We start from the raw sequence: 19,392 nt of genomic DNA, 5'->3' as shown, positions 1-19,392 counted from the left end.
AATGTACTTTTTATCTTACTTTTTTTCTTCTTTTTTTTTTCTGTGGCCAAGACTGCAAGGTACCTATATAGAAATTGACTTTAAAAAATATACAGAGGAATATCCAGTGGAGTTGAAAATCTGCTGACAAAAAGTCAAAAATCTGCTGAAAAAGCTGACAGCAAAAAAAAGATTGTTTAGGTAAAAAAAAAAAAAAAAAAAAAAAAAAAAAGCATATGTCAGTCACTATATGTTGTGAATGGAGTCTCTTTGTATCAAAGAGGGGGAATCGCACAAGCTATAGATCACCATGATTAGAGTCTGCTTTTGGGGTGCAGTTTGTGCACCATATCATGTGGAGATTACTGAGATACTGTCATGTCATGACACTGACAAATAAAGAAGATATTGAACAACTGAATTCTACTAGGATACAGATATTGACAGTTACCTTTTTATATAATACTACTACTACTAATAATAATAATTTGCAATTGAAATTCAAACGTCGCTGCGGACGTTGTGATGACATCATAACATCATGTTACAGTCTGGATTAGCATGGAAACAAAATATGGCTATGGGCAAGTGTTCTGGTAATGTCCCTCTGCTGGAGACTATGAAGAATATTCAATAATTCATACAGAAATGCGAATATATAAAATATGTGTTTTTACCTTTTAAATACATTAGTTCAATTATTGCTTCCATTTCCAGAGCTCAAATAGATTTATTTTAAGAATGTTGAGTATTGTTGAGTATTACTAAATAAATAAGAACATTTTTATATATTTATTTATTTATTAAATATTGTTTTAATATATTAATAATATATAAATAAACAAACATTATTCATACATAAAGTGTTTTTATTTGTTTGTTGATAGTTGTAAAAAAATATTTGCATTATTATTATTATTATTAGTATTATTTAATAAGTTATTTCAACCCCCGGTTACACAGATGTAGTAAGTGTAGTAAACGATTTAGGATAAAACTTGGGGCTTTTATTTTGACAAAACACGAACAACCCGGAAGTTAACATGCCTGAAGCAGTGGCTGCAGCATATACCGGTGTGTTATTATCTCGGTTATTGGTTTTATTAAGTTTATGTGTATTATTTTAGCTTTAGTTATTAACTTTGAAATAATATATTTACTTTTGTTATTTCATTGTCAGGTCCCGTTGGTGTTTATGACAGATAAGTACAACCAGCAGCGATGAGGACTGTGTTTATGGTGGCCGAGAAGCCCTCTCTGGCTCAATCCATTGCCAAAATCCTCTCTAAAGGTGAGTCTGTATTATATTTATATACATTAAATCTACTGCACGTAATGATGCTACTGCATGCAGAATGGTCTGGTTTGGTTTGGTAGTTTATTAATACAACAGCACCCTCATATCATGTTTGATCTGATGAGTTACTCTTTCATTTATTAATGTTACGTCTAACGTTATACCTGTTTAACAAGTTGAGTAGTTGACATGACAAACACCTGCAATGTAAGATGCTAGACTAAAGCTGTTTTGAATAGCATGTTTCGTTTCTAATTCTTTTAAAATGATAATACATGCCGTTTTGGCCACATATTAATTTAGAGACTACTTTAAATATTTTTACTTAATTTATTAAACTCCAGGAAAAGCAGGGTGGATTTTTTTTAAACATGAGTATTTCTAAATAAATACGAATCTTTTTTTGGTACAAAACAAATAAAATACAATCTATTTATTCACATTTACAAGCATTCGGCAACTTAAGACATCAATATGGCAGTTTATGCGTTGTGGTGGTGTTTAAGATAATAAGCATTATTATTCAGTATACTTCTTTGTGGTTGACATTCAATTTAAATTACAGAATTATAATAATTGAAAAGGAATCTAGTGCATGAATTTTCAGACCCATCTCTTAATTCTGTCTGGATGTTGCACATATACAGGCAATGTTGACGTCCTCGAATTCCAGTGCGTAAGTTGGGCATCTTGGGTTTTTTCTGAGAAAGGGCATTTTGATTGCAATGGGGATGCTCTCCAGACTGGAAGAGCTGTCGACCCCCTTACAGGAGTGACTGTTCAGGCAGTTTGCTTCATAGATGATCTGTGGCACACGGTCCAGGTCCAGGTTCTCCCTGTTATTGGTGCAGAAGAATTTATGTTCATATATACCACATTTCAGTGTCTTTCAGATTACAATGTCTGCATTTTGATGCCAATTAGGACAAATATAGAGCGTCAAATTCTGAATTGTTGCAAAATGTACACGATTGCATGCATGCATCCTGTATAAAATGTACCTGCAGTATACTTTTATTGGCTGTAAATCTATATTTTAAAAGGGCTCAAACATCTGCTCAACTCACTCGTAGCTCCATGCGGCGACGCTGCGTTCGTTGATCCTGCTGGGCAGGCTGATGAGCTGTGTGTGGTACTCATTCAGCGTGGAGGAGCAGTAGGTGTGCTCCACACACTGGGCCGTGATCGGATTGCACTGGCTGGGGTCCAAGACCAGCAGGAAAATGCTCAGGAGTCCTAGAATCTGAGTGAGAGAACGAGAAGTAGGCATGAGCACCTATGAGTTTGCACCTGTCATGTGGGCTTCTTTATTTGTGGTTTGTGGATGACAGTAGTATCATGCATATTTGCAGTCCTTCCGTTGTGGACACCTTCATAGATTGAAGCTAATGCCAAGTTATACAGCCTACATTCACAGATCCAGTGCAATTTAGTGATGAATCTGAATCTTCAGTGATGAAGAATAAATAACTAGGCTTTAGTTTATTAAAACATTGTCATGGACTCATGGGCTGGCGGTTATAGCAATTTTAGGTTTATGTTTTTTTTTTTACCAATTTATAATAAACAATCAGATTTATCCTAAGGTACTGGCTAGCTTTCAGGTTTGAATCCCTAGCTATAGACCTAAATCGTCCAGGCCTCTTTTGGCCAATTTAAGATTAGCGGTATTCATTGGCTGATAATTGGTCTAGCATGGCCAATAACAGGTCAAATGTTAGTTCTTCCTTATGGTAAAACCAGAATCTATTAATAAATTATTTTACAAGGATGCATTAAATTAATCAAAAGTGACTGTAAAGACATAATATGCTGTGTTCTATTCGTCAAAGAATCCACAAATATATTTAGGAACACAAATGTTTTCTACATGTGATGAAATATATTTTTGAGCATCAAATCAGCATATTACAATGATCATGTGACACTGAAGACTGGAGTAATGATGCAGAAATTATTATGTTATATTATTATTATTTTTGCTGTATTTTTGATCAGATAAATCAAAAGCATTGACAGTCTTACTGAAGTCTTGTGTGGATGGTGTTGGTGACTTACCTGTAGCTGTTGCATGCTGTATCGTGGACGAACGGAAGAGAGGAGGGGAATGAGATGCTGGAGGCTTGCTGTTGCCTGTAGGGGTAAATCTGCTGGTCCAAATGTGTCCATCCCCTCGTTTAGGGCCTATATTTATGTGCCATGGTCTCAATGGAGACCTCCAAAGGACCGTAGCGTCAGCCGGTGCTCAAGGTTCATCATCAACATCATCATCATGCTTTTTTTAGGCTCATTCACTCCGTCTGGATATGAGAGTTCAGCCTTGGGAACAGCATCTCATTAGCTAACGGCGACCGTCGGCGTCATTCAAGTTTAAGTCTGGTCGAGCACAAAATTGAAAAAAATGAATGAAAAGAATAATGCATAATCAGCTCTTTGCTCTCTCATTTCACTTTATGATGGATCGCTCAATGCCAGCACCAGCTTCTCTCAGCCTGATTTCGTCAATGTCCACCATTAATGTTTATGCAAGAACGCTTATGCATTAGTCAAGCTTACATGGTCCTGTTTGTTGCGTTTACAGACTTTGGAAAGAGTCTCAATGCAAATATTCTGGTATCAGTGGAATAAGCAAACTGTAAGGTTGTGTTTGGATGATTACTTGAATTGAAGTGCACCTAAAGGTGTATCTTTAAGGTTAAGTGTTGTTTTTATGAAAAAAAATAATAATAATTTTTTTACTTTTATTCCAGTTAAATGTGCAATAAGTCATTTGCAATTGACAGGTGCAGTTAAGTCAAAAGTTGTATGAGCATTTCATTTATTTCCTTTTGTTTATAGGTAGCTGTTCAACCCGAAAAGGCCTAAATGGAGCGTGCTCAGTCCATGAGTACACAGGAAGCTTTGTGGGCCAAAATGTGAGGTTTAAGATGACGTCAGTGTGTGGACACGTCATGAGTCTGGACTTTATCGGCAAGTGTCTCGTCTTCAGTCGGGCTGCTTTTTAAAATGCAGGAAAATTCTGTATTGTGCAAGACGGTGATTTTCCCTATCCTTAATGTTTTACAGGAAAGTATAACAACTGGGATAAAGTCGATCCAGCTGAGTTGTTCAGCAAGGCTCCGACTGAGAAGAAGGAAGCAAACCCCAAACTAAATATGGTCAAATTCCTTCAGGTGACTTTACCTTTCATTACCTGACTGCTTTTGGTGCATCTATTGTCTAAAACAATTAAAATCAAATTCGACCCTCTTTATTTTCTGTTCCAAGCATGTTAAAGAAATTATTAAATTTATATATTAAATAATATAGTATATATAGAATAAAATGTGATTATCATGACAAAATTCATTGCTTCAATAATGTTCAGTTATAAAAAATTTTTTTTTTAAATCTGTGACCCCCTTCTAAAGCTTATTTTTTGTAAGAAGTTTCTTATGTTCACCAAGGCTACATTTATTCAATCAAAAATACAGTAAAAACAGTAATATTGTGAAATATTATTACAAATTAAAATAATTGTTTTCTTTTTTTAATACATTTTAAAATGTAATTTATTCCTCTGATGCAAAGCTGAATTTTCAGTGTGACATGATCATTCAGAAATCATTCTAATATGCTGATTTGATTATCATTATCAATGTTGAGAACAGTTTTTGCTGCTTAACATTTTTGTGGAAACAATGATACCATTCAAACATTTGTGGTCAAATAAAAAAAAGAGAGAAATTAATACTTTTATTTTTCAAGGATGCATTAAATTGGTCAAGTGACAGAGAAGACAAAAGAGTTCTGTTTAATACATGCTTTAATGAATAAATGTAATAAATGCAAATAAATGGTGTTCATTGAACTTTCTATTCATCAAAGTATCCTTAGAAAAATATCACAATATTTCACAATATTATTGTTTTTACTGTATTTTCTATTAAATAAATGCAGCCTTGGTGAGCATAAGAGGCTTCTTTCAAAAACATAAAAAAATGTTTTATTGTTTCCAAACTTTTGACAGGTATATTATGTTACATTACATTATAATATATTTTAAAAAGTCATATTTAAAAATCCTTCCATAAATTTAAAAATACCAAAGTTGCTGTTGTTTACAGGTTGAAGCAAAAGGTTGTGACTTTGTCGTCCTGTGGTTGGACTGTGACAAAGAAGGAGAGAACATTTGTTTTGAGGTGAGTCTGAATCGACAGAAAGAAAATACAACTAAAGTTTGTCCAGATAACTGGGGCTGAGGTGTTTGGCCTTGTTTTTTTAGTGTGTTTTCTCCATTTGTGTGTGTTGTACCATCTCAGGTGTTGGATGCCATTCAGCCTGGGATGAATAAGCCTTACGGTAATGAGCGCACGGTGTATCGGGCCAAGTTCAGCTCCATCACAGACACCGATATCTGTAACGCCATGGCTCGACTCGGAGAACCCAACAAGAACGAGGCTCTGTCCGTAGATGCTCGTCAGGAACTGGACCTCAGGATCGGGTGTGCTTTCACACGGTATGAAAGAGGTCATTTGGGTAGAGCAGACCTGCTTTGAATGTTTTTTTTTTTATTTAACCCTTGTGCATCAATTTAAAAAAGTTCCTCATAGGTCCAAAGAGGACAAAAATGTCCATGTCAAAAAACTGTCATAAAAAGTTGAAGCTTGGGAGCACAGAATTAACTTTGGTATCATTTTAAAGAATACCCTTGGCAGATTATTGCTGAAGTTAAATTTTTTTTATAAGTAAATCCAAAAAAAAGTTATATAGGTTTAAGTTTATGAAAATTATTTATGAATATTATTTTATATAAAATATATATTTTATGAAACAAGTGGAACTCTAAAACGGCTAGAAAATCAAAGCCATAAATCTAAATAAGTTGTGTTCCAAATTTGAGGTTGATATCTCAAAAAATTAGCTTTCAGTAAGATTTCAGCAAAACTCCACTGGTGAACACAGCGATTGGCTTTGTTATTTGCAGTTGAGTTTTTCTCTCTCAATACTACAATCACACACATGCACACAAACACTTTTTTTTTTATAACACACAGACCAACCACACTCTGACATCCATACCAACACACGCACACAATTATCATTGCATAATTTATCCAACTGGCTCTATAATAGTTCAAAATTCATGGAGTTAACAGTAACAAAAAAACAACAACTTACTCATAGGTCCAAAAGGGACAAAAATGTCCATGTCAAAAAACTCTCATAAAAATGTTATGCTTGGGAGCAAATACTTAAGTTTGGTCTCATTTTAAAGAAGACCCTTGGCAGATTGTTGTTGAAGTGAAAAAAGTGCAACCAAAAAAATGTTATAGAAGTTTAAGTTTATGAAAAATATTTATGAACATTATAATCAATATTTTATATACAATATATATTTTATGAAACATTTGGAACTCTAAAACTGATATAAATTCAAAGCCATAAATCTAAACAGGTTGTGTTCCGAATTTGAGGATGATATCTCAAAAAATGAGCTTTCAGTAAGATTTTGTTTGGGCGCAGTACCAGACTTTCCCCATTGGATGCCAGCAAAACTCCACTGGTGAACACAGTGATTGGATTTTCGATTTGCAGTTGAGTTTTTCTCTCTCAAATATTACAAGCACACACATGCACACAAACACATTTTTTTTTATAACACACATACCAACCACACTTAGACATCCATACCAACAAACCCACACAATTATCGTTGCATAATTTATCTAGTTAGCTCTATAATATGCCGAAGCAGAAAACAGGAATAAAGCGAGTATTTGCTTTATAGGGCTAACCTGAAAAAATGGCACCATCTGATAAAAAATAGTAAAAATGTCAATTTTGAAGCCTTGCCAACAGAATGAAAGCCCATTAAAAAAGATTGCATCATTTTATAGTTAAACGGCACAGGGATTAAAAAATGCAGTTTTAATGGGTTTCAATGGGGACATTTTTGTCCAAAAGGCGCTGAGAGGAAGTATTTTGTGTAACTAGTGCAAAATAGATTTTTTAAAGGAAATGGTGATGAAATAGTAAAATTCCAATAAAAATACACACCCGTGCCAAATTTTATGCAGTTAGCATTAACACAGGCAAAGTGATCAAAAAAACAAAACTGAAAAGGACAAAAATGTCCTCAAGGATGCACAAGGGTTAAATATATATATTTTTATACCAAGTCCATTACAATGCAATCTTGTTTTGTGCAATATACACTGCTGTTGAATAGTTTGGGGTCTTTAGGGTTGTTGAAAATTCACTTATGCTCACCAATTCTTCTGTTATTTTAGCAAAAATATAGTAATATTGTGAAATATTATTACAATTCAAAAGAACTTTTTTTTTTCTATTTTTCAAAATAATATTATTTAATATTTTCTTGGAAACCATGATACATTTTTTTTCTGTATCTTTCATGAGTATAAGTACAAAATAACAGCATTTATTTGAAATAGAAATCTTCTGTAACATTATAAATGACTTTACTGTCACTTTTGATCAATTTTATGCATCCTTGCTGAATAAAAGTATTAATTTCTTTGATTTTTACTGAACCCAAAACTTTTGAACAGTAGTGCAAACTGCAAACTGTTCTGATGACTGATTTTTCATTCATCACATCTAACCATTGTCTCTGGATTTTAGTTTCCAAACCAAATACTTCCAGGGGAAATATGGGAATTTGGACTCCTCCTTGATTTCTTTTGGTCCCTGTCAGACTCCCACACTGGGGTTCTGTGTGGAACGTCACGACAAGATCCAGTCCTTCAAACCTGAAGCATACTGGGTCGTACAAGCAAAGGTGAGTTCTGGTCTTTACCACTTGAATGACAAAATCCAATTTTAGAAATTTGTTTACATTGCATACTTGTTTTTCTGTATTTTTTGTTGTTGGTGCAAACAGGTTTTTAAAGGAAAGGACAGCCCACTCACCTTGGACTGGGACCGCGTTAGAGTTTTTGACCGAGATATTGGTCAAATGTTTGTCAACATGGCAAAGACTGCTAAGGAGGCTAAAGTATGTATTTGTATCTCAGTTATATGTCGTTTCCTATTTCAGTGATGGCATATGTGCTAAAGCACTTCAAGTGTGACTGCATGAGTTATTATGTGTCTTTTCTTTGCAGGTTGAATCTGTGACTAAGAAAGAGAAAGCCAAGCAGAGACCTCAAGCATTGAATACAGTGGAGATGTTAAGAGTGGCCAGCTCTGCTTTGGGTGGGCTGCTTCCCTTGAGATATTAAATGTGTATTTGCAAATCAAAAAGCATAAGAAACAGGGTTTGAATGAGGAAAGAAAGACCAAGCTTTACACAGACTTCTTAAAGTTAAAGTTCACCCAAAAATGAAAGTTCTGTCATCATTTACTCACCCTTGTTCCAAACTGGTATGAGTTTGTTTCGTCTGCTGAACACAAAAGAGGATATTTTGAAGAATGTTGATGATAATCCAACATTTGACATTAGCCGTTGATTTCCAAAGTAAGAAAAAAATACTATGGAAAATATCTTCTGTGTTCAACAGAAGAAAGAAACCCGTACAGGTTTGGAACAATTTGAGGGTGAGTAAATGTTATAGAATATTAATTTTGGGGTGAACTATCCCTTTAAGTGTATAAATCCAAGGAGGCAATAAAACCAGCCAATAAATTTTGGCAAGTAATGACTGGTCATGAAATTGAATTTAGATTATATGGTCAAGAACCTTATATGTTAACTTTTTGGCAAATAAATAACGACAATTGTATAGCATTGTAGTATTATTCACAAAGGAATAATTAGACTGAAAATGGTAAACACTCTACCGTTTAAAAGTTTAAGGTCAAAGAAGTTTTTCAAAGAAGTCTCACCAAAGCTGCATTTGTTTGTTCAAAAATACAGTAAAAACTGTAATAGTGTAAAATATTTAAAAGTGCTGTTACTACTGTTTTCTATTTTAATATATTTTAAAATGTAATTTATTCCTGTGATGCGAAGCTTAATTTTCAGCATCATTACTCCAGTTTTCAGTGTCACATGATCCTTCAGAAATCATTCTAATATGCAGATTTGCTGCTCAAGAAACATTTCTGATTATTATCAATGTTAAAACCATTTGTGCTGCTTAATGTTTTTGTGGAAACCGTGATAAATTTTTTCAGGATTCTTTAATAAATGAAAGTAAAAAACAGCAGCATTTATAAAAAAAAAAAAAAAAAAAATCTTACTGACCTCAAACTTTTGAACGGTATATATATATGATTTTATCTGTGTATTTCTCAGGAATGGGTCCCCAGCATACCATGCAGATAGCAGAGCGTCTCTACACACAGGGTTATATTAGCTATCCTCGCACAGAGACAACACATTACCCTGAAAACTTTGACCTGAAGGGCACCCTCAAACAACAGGCCAACAGCTCCTTCTGGGGTGAATCGGTGAGCTTGTGCCCTTTCCAACGCCCTGATGAGATCATCTAAAGAAGAACTGTTTTTACACCTATTTGATAAGCTTTGTTTTGTGTCTGTGAAAAAACTCTTTAATGAGCAATTAAATAAATAATTAAAAGTGATTAAAATTGTCTTATATGTGTGTGTTTGTGTGTACAGGTAAAAGCACTTCTCTCTGAGGGCATTAATAAGCCGAGGAAAGGATCGGACGCGGGAGACCATCCTCCAATCACACCCATGAGAGCCGCCTCTGAGAGCGAGCTGGGTACGACCGTCAGACTGCATATTTTCACATTTAATGTGTTACATCATGTGTGATTTTGAAAGGTCAAGCAGAGAGATGTTAGGGAACACAACCAGGTCATTCTATGATTCAAATATGGCGTTGCAGGACAAGATCCATGATCCTGTTTCTAATTATTGAATAAAAGAAGAGAAAATATAGACTAAAATATCTTCAAGTTGAGCTTAATTAGCTAAACACTACTGTTCAAAAGTTTGGGGTCCGTAAGGGTTTCTTTTTAAAGATATTAATACATTTTAGGATGCATTAAATTGATCAAAAGTGACAATAAATCTACTAAAATATTAAGCAGCACAGCTGTTTGCAACATTGATAATAATAAGAAATGTTTCTTAAATTAGAATGATTTCTGAAGGATCATGTGACACTGAAGACTGGAGTAATGATGCTGAAAATTCAGCTTTGCAACACAGGAATAAATTACATTTTAAAATATATTAAAATAGAAAAAAACACTTATTTCACAATACTGAATTTTGTTAAAATAAATGCAAGCTTGGTGAGCATAAGATACTTTTTTTTTTTTTAAAACATTTTTAAAAATCTTACTGACCCCAAACCTTTTAACTGTAGCGTAACTATGTTGTAACTAACGTTTTATTGAGTAGGTACTTATTTTGAATATGTAATTACTTAACGTCTGCTAAAAAAGTATGCACCACATTTGCCATACTGTCATTATCATGTGACCCTCAAGCGTCCGTTACGTCGCTTCACTGTCAATCTTAAATCCTCTCCCGTGGCCTCATGGGATAGTAAATTGTCCATCGTAAGCACACTTCAGAATCTCGCTGGGAGGTTTGGGTCATCCAGGAATTTTTTAGCCTACTCTTTTATGTGCACTGTGAATTCAGACATCGTTATCACACACTGTTTTTCGCCTACTATATAGTAGGGAAGTATGTGATTTTGGATGCAGCCCATGAATCAAATCATTGCAGAAACATCCTAACATTAGAATCCAATCTTTAAAAGATCTAAGACAACAGAGCTATAAAAGGCCATCTATCTTTTTTTTCTCTGCAGGCAGCGATGGCTGGCGTCTGTATGATTACATCACACGGCACTTCATAGCGACGGTCAGCCCCGACTGTAAATACCTGCAGACCACGATCTCCTTCAGCATCGCCACTGAGAGCTTCACATGCAGCGGGAAGACGCTCATCTCTCCTGGTACGTGCATCATCAGATCAACTTTATTAACTTTCTTTTTACTTTTGCCATTTCTTTTTAATGATATTCTAGTGGAGAGGTGCTACTTATTAATATCTCTCTCTATCTCAGGTTACACTGAAGTGATGCCCTGGCAGGGTATTCCGCTGGAAGAGGCCTTGCCGGTGTGTGAGAGAGGAGACACATTCACGGTGGACGAGATCAAACTACTGGAGAAACAGACCAATCCACCAGACTACCTCACTGAGGCCGAGCTCATCACACTCATGGAGAAACACGGCATTGGTGTGATCCGTTTCATTAATGCTTACAATGCTTAACAGATGTTTTAGAAAACAAGTTCACAGAAGAGAGGAAAATTTACTTATTTACCTAATCCTCTTCATCCCGTGTGAGACATAAGGCCACAGAGTAAACTTAAACGGGTCATATTATGCATTTTATCCCTGACGTACACTTTTTTATATTAGTTTTTCACCCCCTCTTGGTCCGTTTATTGCCACTGTACACCTTTGGGTAACTTTATGTGTGCAGTATCATAAAAACACTGCTAAATTAATCACAGTTATAAAGAATTCACAGTACAATGAATTCTAAAAAGTGTTTCATGCATATGCATGATGTTTTTTTTTTTTCATGCATGCGTATTTTTTATCAATAGGCTATTTTATATGTTGTTACAAGTTTTAGTGCATGAATGAATAAACATACAGTTTAAAATTTTGGGGTCGGTAAGATTTTAGTAAAAAAAAAAAAAAAGGCTACATTTATTTGATCCAAAGAGCAGATAAACACTAATATTGTGAAATATTTAGGGCTGTTGATTTAATGCGTTAATTTAGTTAATTAGTTATGGGGAAGAAATAACGCGTTAAAATTAACAGATTTAACACACTCGCCCCACCCAAGATCTACGTAGTACACCTAACATTTCATAAAGTTGATTAGTGACGAACATGATGCAGGGCAACAACTCACTACGTGATGTAGCCTATAGAATGCAGTTAGCCCCTAAAATTAAAGATATCATAAGCCCCTGTAAGAGTTTTTGTCTCATATTTATATCATGATATAGTTAAGCAATAGGTATCGCATGAGTAACGAGCACAATATTAAACGAGTGCTGTTTTTTCCAGAATAGCACGCGTACAAATGTGATACTGATTTTTTACAACAGTTCAATGAATAAGAAGTTAAAGGGATTGTTCACCCAAAAATTAAAATTCTATCATCATTTACTCACCCTCAAGTTGTTCCAAACCTGTATGAATTTCTTTCTTCAGTTGAACACAAAAGAAAGATATTTCGAAGAATGTTTGTAACCAAACAGTTGACGGCACCATTGACTTCCATAGTATTTTTAGAAGTCAATGGTGCCCCACAACTGTTTGGTTGTGTGAACTGTATTAAAAATGTTTTTCCCACTAGGTACGGATGCCAGTATCCCCGTCCACATTAACAACATCTGCCAGAGGAACTATGTGACGGTTGAAAGTGGCCGCAAACTCAAACCCACCAACCTGGGGATCGTTCTGGTTCACGGTTACTATAAGATTGGTAAGGGGAATATTTTCAACCACAAGTATTTCGTTAGTGTGTGTCAGTAGCCTAGTAGTTAAAAATTTGGCCTGGTAACTGAAACCCCAAAAGGGGCTGTTCATGAACGGGCACTTCACTGAGATGTATCTGCAACTGGTGTGCAATAAGTTACTTTGAAACAAAGCGTTGGATAAATAACTCATTTGTATATGCTTATCCAAGTGTATCTGTGTGTGGGTTAGATGCAGATTTGGTTCTTCCCACAATCCGGAGTGCTGTGGAAAAGCAGCTCACTCTGATCGCTTTAGGAAAGGCAAACTTCCAACAGGTCTTACAGCATACTCTGGACATCTTCAAGAGGAAGTTCCACTACTTCGTGGACTCCATTGCAGGTAATGTCACATACAGTGAACCTATGAAAAGAATTGAATTATTTTCTTATTTCGGTGTTTAATTAAAAATCTGATTTCGAATGTTCTGAGAGTGCTCTGTTCGGACAGGAAATTACGCATTCTGCGAAGCCCCTAAAGGGACATGGTGATGAAATAAAAATATGAAATGGGAGGAAAAAATATATTGCAATGCTTTTGCGTTCTCTCGCATTTTGAATAAAAGTTGGGTAATTATATTGCATATCATTTGCATGCAGCACGGAGCCGCTATCAATATGTTCAAAATCGCTTTTGAATGCACTTTTTTACTTTCCTTTTCTAGTCCGTGATCACGTATACTCTGTATATAGAGAGTGGCGGTACTGACCACACATTTTACTAGATAAGATATTTGTCAATAATGTTCACGAGCTGTTACGCATCATCCTGTCAGTCATATCTCCTTACTATCTTCAGTGATCAGTGAAATCATGATGTACTGTAATGTAGCCGACCACTGCAGCAAGTCTAAACACATCCCTTTAGTTATATTCCGTGCCTTTCCCAATTCAGATTTAGGTTTCGGGCACATTCCTAAATGAGATGCTGTTATAGTTTTTGAATTCATTTTTAGTTTTATTTTCGTTTTAGTTAAAGTAATTCTGTTGTGTTTTTGTCATTTTTAATAATACTCTTTTTGTAAATGTGTCTAGTTTTTGGAATTTTTTTTTCATTTTTTTTTCATTTTCATTTTTTAGTTATTTTAGTACATCAAGTCGAACTAAATGAAAGTAAGAAATGTTGCCTCTGCAACTAGCTGAAATAAAATAATTTTAATTTGTATTGTTTTAGTTCGTTAACTCTATGCATTTAGACCAATTTTATTAGGGATTGGCTTAAACTGTTTCTCAATCTATTTAGAGAATTTAAAGGAATAGTTCACTTAAAAATGATAATTCTGTCATCATTTACTCACCCTCAAATTGTTTCAAACCTGTATGAATTTCTTTTGTTGAACACATAGGAATATATTTTGAAGAATGTCGGTAACCAGAAAGTTGATGGTCCCCATTGACTTCCATAAATGTATCTTTCTTTTGTGTTCAGCAGAAGAAAGAAACTCATACAGGTTTGAAACAATTTTAGGGTGAGTAAATGATGACAGAATTTTCATTTTTAAGTGAACTGTTCCTTTAAGGCTGCTCCCTGCCTTCTTAAAGTTTAGTTTAAATATGCAGTTTTTTGCCTAAATTTTGTTTGCTCTGAGGTTTTGCTAATTATTCACTCTTTAAATGTTTATTTAAAAGGCATGGATGAACTGATGGAGGTGTCCTTCTCTCCCATCGCTGCTACTGGGAAACCACTCTCTCGCTGCGGCAAATGCCGTCGCTTCATGAAGTACATCCAGGTGTGTAAGGACTCACACTGCCCTAACAGACTTAAAATGCTGGCTTTCTTATTCAAGGGATTTTAACATGTAAATGCATTCAACTGATCAAAAGTTACAGTAAAAATGTTTATAGTACTATTTATAATATGCTTATGAACTTTTTGTTCATCAGAGAATCCTTTTTCTTGAGCAGCAAATCATCATATTAGAATGATTTCTGGAGGATCATGTGACACTGAAGACTGGAGAAATGATGCTGAAAATTCAGCTTTGCATTACAGGAATAAATAACATTTTAAATATATTCGAATAGAAATCAGCCATTTTGAATTGTAATATTTCACAATATTACTGTTTTGCTGTTTTTGATCAAATAAATGCAGCCTTGGTGAGCAGAAAAGACTTCTTTCAAAAATCGGTAACACTTTACAATCAGGTTTCATTAGTTAGCATTGGTTAACTACTTTAGTTAACATGAACTAAGAATGAACAATACTTCTATGGCATTTATTAATCTGTGTTAATGTTAATTTAAAAAAAATGTAAGATATTATTAAAATCTAAATTGTATTTGTTAACATTAGTTAATGCACTGTGAACTAACATGAACAAACAATGAATGACAGTATTTTTAAGTAACATTAACAAAGATTAATAAATACTGTAACAAATGTATTGCTCATTGTTAGTTCATGTTAGTTATAACATTATAGTTAATAAAACATTAACTAATGTTAACAAAGAGACTTTATTATAAAGTGTTAACAAAAAATCTTACCGACTTTTGAATAGTAGTGTATGAATTCATAGTGCATCAAAATCATAGTGCATCAAACTTTAATTCAACTTTAAAACACATCTTTTTATTCAAAAGATCAAAGAAAAGCCCATTTCCCTTCGCATGACTCTTTTATGGTTTCATCTCTTTGTTTTCACAGTAGACAGATCATAACTAGCATGTACAGACATTGTGTTTTAGCTATTTCTTTGCCAACATTGCCCTTAGTTTGAACTGTTGACAATAGGGTAAAATGGAAGAATGTTAGATATTTAACAAAACACGCTTGCCTCAATATGGTGCAAAGTTCAGTTCTGCACACTCAATTAAAGGATTGCAACACTATGTCTTGGGCTTTGATCCATGACCCTGACCCAAACTGATTGACCTATGTTAGCATTGTGACACATCACAGAGGGCTTTGGCCTTCTGATGACAAGCCTAAAACTTTGACCTCTCAACTACCACCACACCTTAGTTTCTACTCTACAGTTCACAAGTTTGGGTCGCTTTTTTACATTTTTGTAACGTCTCATCCTCACCAAGGCTGCATTTATTTGATAAAAAATACAGTAAATATTGTGAAATATTATTAAAATAACTGTCAGCATCATTACTCAGTGTCACATGATCCTTCAGAAATCATTCTGATTTGATGCTCGAGAAACATTTCTCATTATTATCAATGTTGAAAACAGTTGTGATACTTAATATTGTTTGTGGAAACCATGATACAATTTTTTTTTTTTTAAATGTCTTTGCTGTCACGTTTTATCAATTGAATGCATTCTTGCTGAATAACAGTATTTTATTGTAAGTATTTAATGCTTTGTACATCAAAAATACCTTGTTTAAAAGTCTGACGTCAGGTTGAGAGGTCAGTGATGTTGAATATGCACAGTGAGTAATGCAGCCAAACTTCAAGCTTTTCCATCCCAGAGCATTTACATCTACACTAACTTTGATCCTAATTACCATCCGTGTAGCCGTTGCGTAAATCACATGGTTCATATATTTTTCCGCTGTGACGCACTCTGGGCTTTTAGACAGACTCTCATCTCTCTCTCTTGTTCTCTCCGCCTATACCCGTGCACCTGAAAATGACCTTCAGCGAGGAAGCTTTTTATCTGAATGTTCTCCTGTGTCAATCTGAATGTGATATAACTCAAATTATTCATCAATGCCCCTCATCATTCAACTACAACCTTAGACTGTCTAATGTTCCTGTTAAATGGACTGCATGTCCAATGCTGATTTTCTCGATCCAAATGTCCTGAATGAAGTCTTTACACAGTATAGAGGTTTTTGCTGCTTCTACTTCATTGTGGACAGTACAATCTGTGGAAAATTAAGTTAAAAAAACTTAAATATATTGGTAAATCATGCTGTAGTATCAAATGTGGTCTAAACTGTCATTTGTAATCACCCCAGGCTAAGCCCAGTCGTCTGCACTGCTCTCACTGCGACGAGACGTACAGTTTACCTCAGAACGGAGCCATTAAGCTGTACAAAGAGCTCAAGTGTCCTCTGGATGAGTTTGAGCTGGTGCTCTGGACCTCAGGGTCTCGTGGAAAGAGCTACCCTGTGTGTCCATACTGCTTTGGGAACCCTCCCTTCAGAGACATGAAGAAAGGTAGGAGAGACTAAAAAAGCTGTTTCTCAAATCAAATTGTTTTTGGCTGGTGCTTTTTATTTTTAAAAAAATAAAAAATTCCCCCACATATTCAGTAATCAAGATCTGATTATGCCCTGGTTAACCTTAGCATTTTCATAAAAAGTGATGAAGATTTTTTTTGCATATTGGTTGGATAAACAATCTTTCAAGTTAATGAAAATAAAAAGGAAGGGATTGGAGACATTGCCGCAGTTCTTCTGTGTTTATGCTGTCTCCGTTTTTTCTATTTCTTCAAGTAATCCCACATGGACTCGATGTTTGTGAGATCAGATCTCCGTGTGTTGTTAAAATCTCACTGGATTATACAATAATGGCAAAAGGAATGTTTGGAAATGTAAACTGATATTTCCTACTGACACACTACAGCAAAAGATGTAAATAACTGGCTTAACTTTTTTTTTTTTGGTGAAAATATTAACGTGCCTAAGACTTTCGCACAGTATATTTATATGTCATGTATATGTATGTATGTATATTTATTTATTTTAATATAACATATATACATTTTATATAATCAAAATATTGTGGTCAGTAAGATTTTTTTAAAATAAATTAATATTTAAAACAAATATATATCAAAAGTGACGGTAAATTGAGACAATACATTTTGAAAAACTGCATCACGGTTTCCACAACAATGTTAAGCAGTACAACTTTTTTTTTAACATTGATAATAATAAAAAATGTTTTTTTGAGCAGCAAATCAGCATATTAGAATGATTTCTGAAGGATCATGTGACATGAGTAATGATACTGAAAATTCAGCTTTGCATCACAGGAATAAATTACATTTTAAAATATATTCAAATAGGAAAAGCTTATTTTAAATAGTAATAATATTTTACAATATTACTGTTTTTACAGTCATTTTTAATCAAATAAATGCAGCCTTGGTGAACATAAGAGACTTCTTTGAAAAACATTAAAAAATCCTACTGACCCTAAACTTTTAAACAGTAGTGTATTTAAAATAAACATGTAAAATATAAAAATGTAAGCTTTTTATAAATTTATTATAGAGGTAAAGTAAAAACATCTGGGTGGGGGAAAGGTCCAAGATTCTTCAAGATAGAGAAATTCTGGCAAATGTAACCTTTTAACACTTGTGTTGAAACAGGAACAACTCTCTTAAAAACAAGAAAAGATAAGAGTTCTCCTAAAAGAATAGCCCTTATGTAATTTCTCTTTTTCTTTCCCTCAGGGATGGGCTGTAACGAGTGCACCCACCCTTCCTGTCAGCACTCCCTCAACTCTCTTGGCATCGGTCAGTGCGTTGAATGTGAGACGGGTGTCCTGGTCTTCGATCCCACCTCGGGCCCAAAGTGGCGCATGGCCTGCAACAGATGCAACGTGGTGGTGCATTTCTTCGAGCACGCCCATAAAGTGCAGGTGTCCCAGGACAGCTGTGAGTCCTGCGAAGCCTCTGTGGTTATAGTGGACTTCAACAAGACGCGCTCGCCATTGCCCGATGGTGAAACGCAGCACACTGGCTGCGTGTTTTGCGATCCTGTGTTCCAGGATCTGGTGGAGCTGAAACATGCCACCATGCGGCATCCCATGCACCGGGCCGGAGGAGCCCGCAGAGGGAGAGGGAAGGGGAGAGGGAGGAGGCCTATGGGGAGAGGGAATCCTAAAAAGCCTAAAGACAAAATGGCTGCCCTGGCAGCGTATTTTGTATAAACTGTTTTGTAAAGCTTATTTGTCTTGCAGGAGAAAATTAACGCCAGCTTAATTAGTCTCAATGTGCAAACTAAAAAGATGAAAATGGCAATAAAGTTTTTAGTTAAACAGAGTCTGTGCTGTTTTGTGTGTGTGTGTGTGTGTGTGTGTGTGTGTGTCTGCTTATACATTTATTTATTTAGCAGACGCTTTTATCCAAAGCGACTTAGTCACCATGAAATCAAAACTGACAAATCTTGTTTTTTATGGATTATTGCAGTGTTTATTATATATTATTTATCTATGCTCATCATCATTTTTTGAGAATATTTAATCAACTTCCCCTCCCACTTGCAGCGACATCTTTTCTCTGATGACGTGTTTAATGGTGCGAGGGCGGGACAACTTGTCACTCACATGAGATCCACCAAACCAATAGCAAACCACAACCATCCAGTCAATGCGTGATGGACTAAATCAAGTCCCGCCACACATTTTTACCCCCTCGTTTCACTCAGATATATCAATATCTCAATAAATAAGAAAAGACTATTAATTTACTATTTAAAAATAAAGTTGCGTAATTTATCTATACATGTAATTTATTGTCTATACATGTAGCTTCTTATTTTGGCCAACACACATCTATATGCAACAATGTGCAACATTAATTTTATACAATATAATATAATATAAATCACAATATAAATAATACAATATAAATCACTGTACATAAACTTCACCGAAACATATTAAACATGATCCAAATAAACAAATGCCTAAAGTAGCAAAAAAAAAAAAAAAAAAAACATAATACT

General features: G+C 34.8%; 1 protein-coding gene across 1 annotated transcript; it reads left to right on the top strand.

The window, feature by feature from the left end:
• The first annotated feature begins 993 nt into the window (after positions 1-993).
• On the top strand, positions 994-18,708 carry top3b (DNA topoisomerase III beta). The gene is made up of 18 exons (XM_081366844.1): positions 994-1,053; positions 1,160-1,270; positions 4,115-4,246; positions 4,343-4,449; positions 5,383-5,457; positions 5,578-5,774; positions 7,904-8,060; positions 8,163-8,276; positions 8,386-8,476; positions 9,519-9,673; positions 9,845-9,950; positions 11,016-11,162; positions 11,274-11,447; positions 12,591-12,719; positions 12,944-13,093; positions 14,380-14,480; positions 16,672-16,873; positions 18,117-18,708. The coding sequence occupies exons 2-18, from the start codon at positions 1,201-1,203 to the stop codon at positions 18,593-18,595; spliced, it is 2,586 nt and encodes an 861-aa protein (XP_081222970.1). The 5' UTR covers positions 994-1,053; positions 1,160-1,200; the 3' UTR covers positions 18,596-18,708.
• The last annotated feature ends 684 nt before the right edge of the window (positions 18,709-19,392 follow it).

The sequence above is a fragment of the Scardinius erythrophthalmus genome, assembly GCF_964197995.2.
Source record: "Scardinius erythrophthalmus genome assembly, chromosome: 5".
NCBI classification, from domain to species: domain Eukaryota; kingdom Metazoa; phylum Chordata; class Actinopteri; order Cypriniformes; family Leuciscidae; genus Scardinius; species Scardinius erythrophthalmus.
The sequence above is the reverse complement of the archived record's forward strand: the minus strand, read 5'-3'. Positions and strand labels throughout refer to the sequence as shown.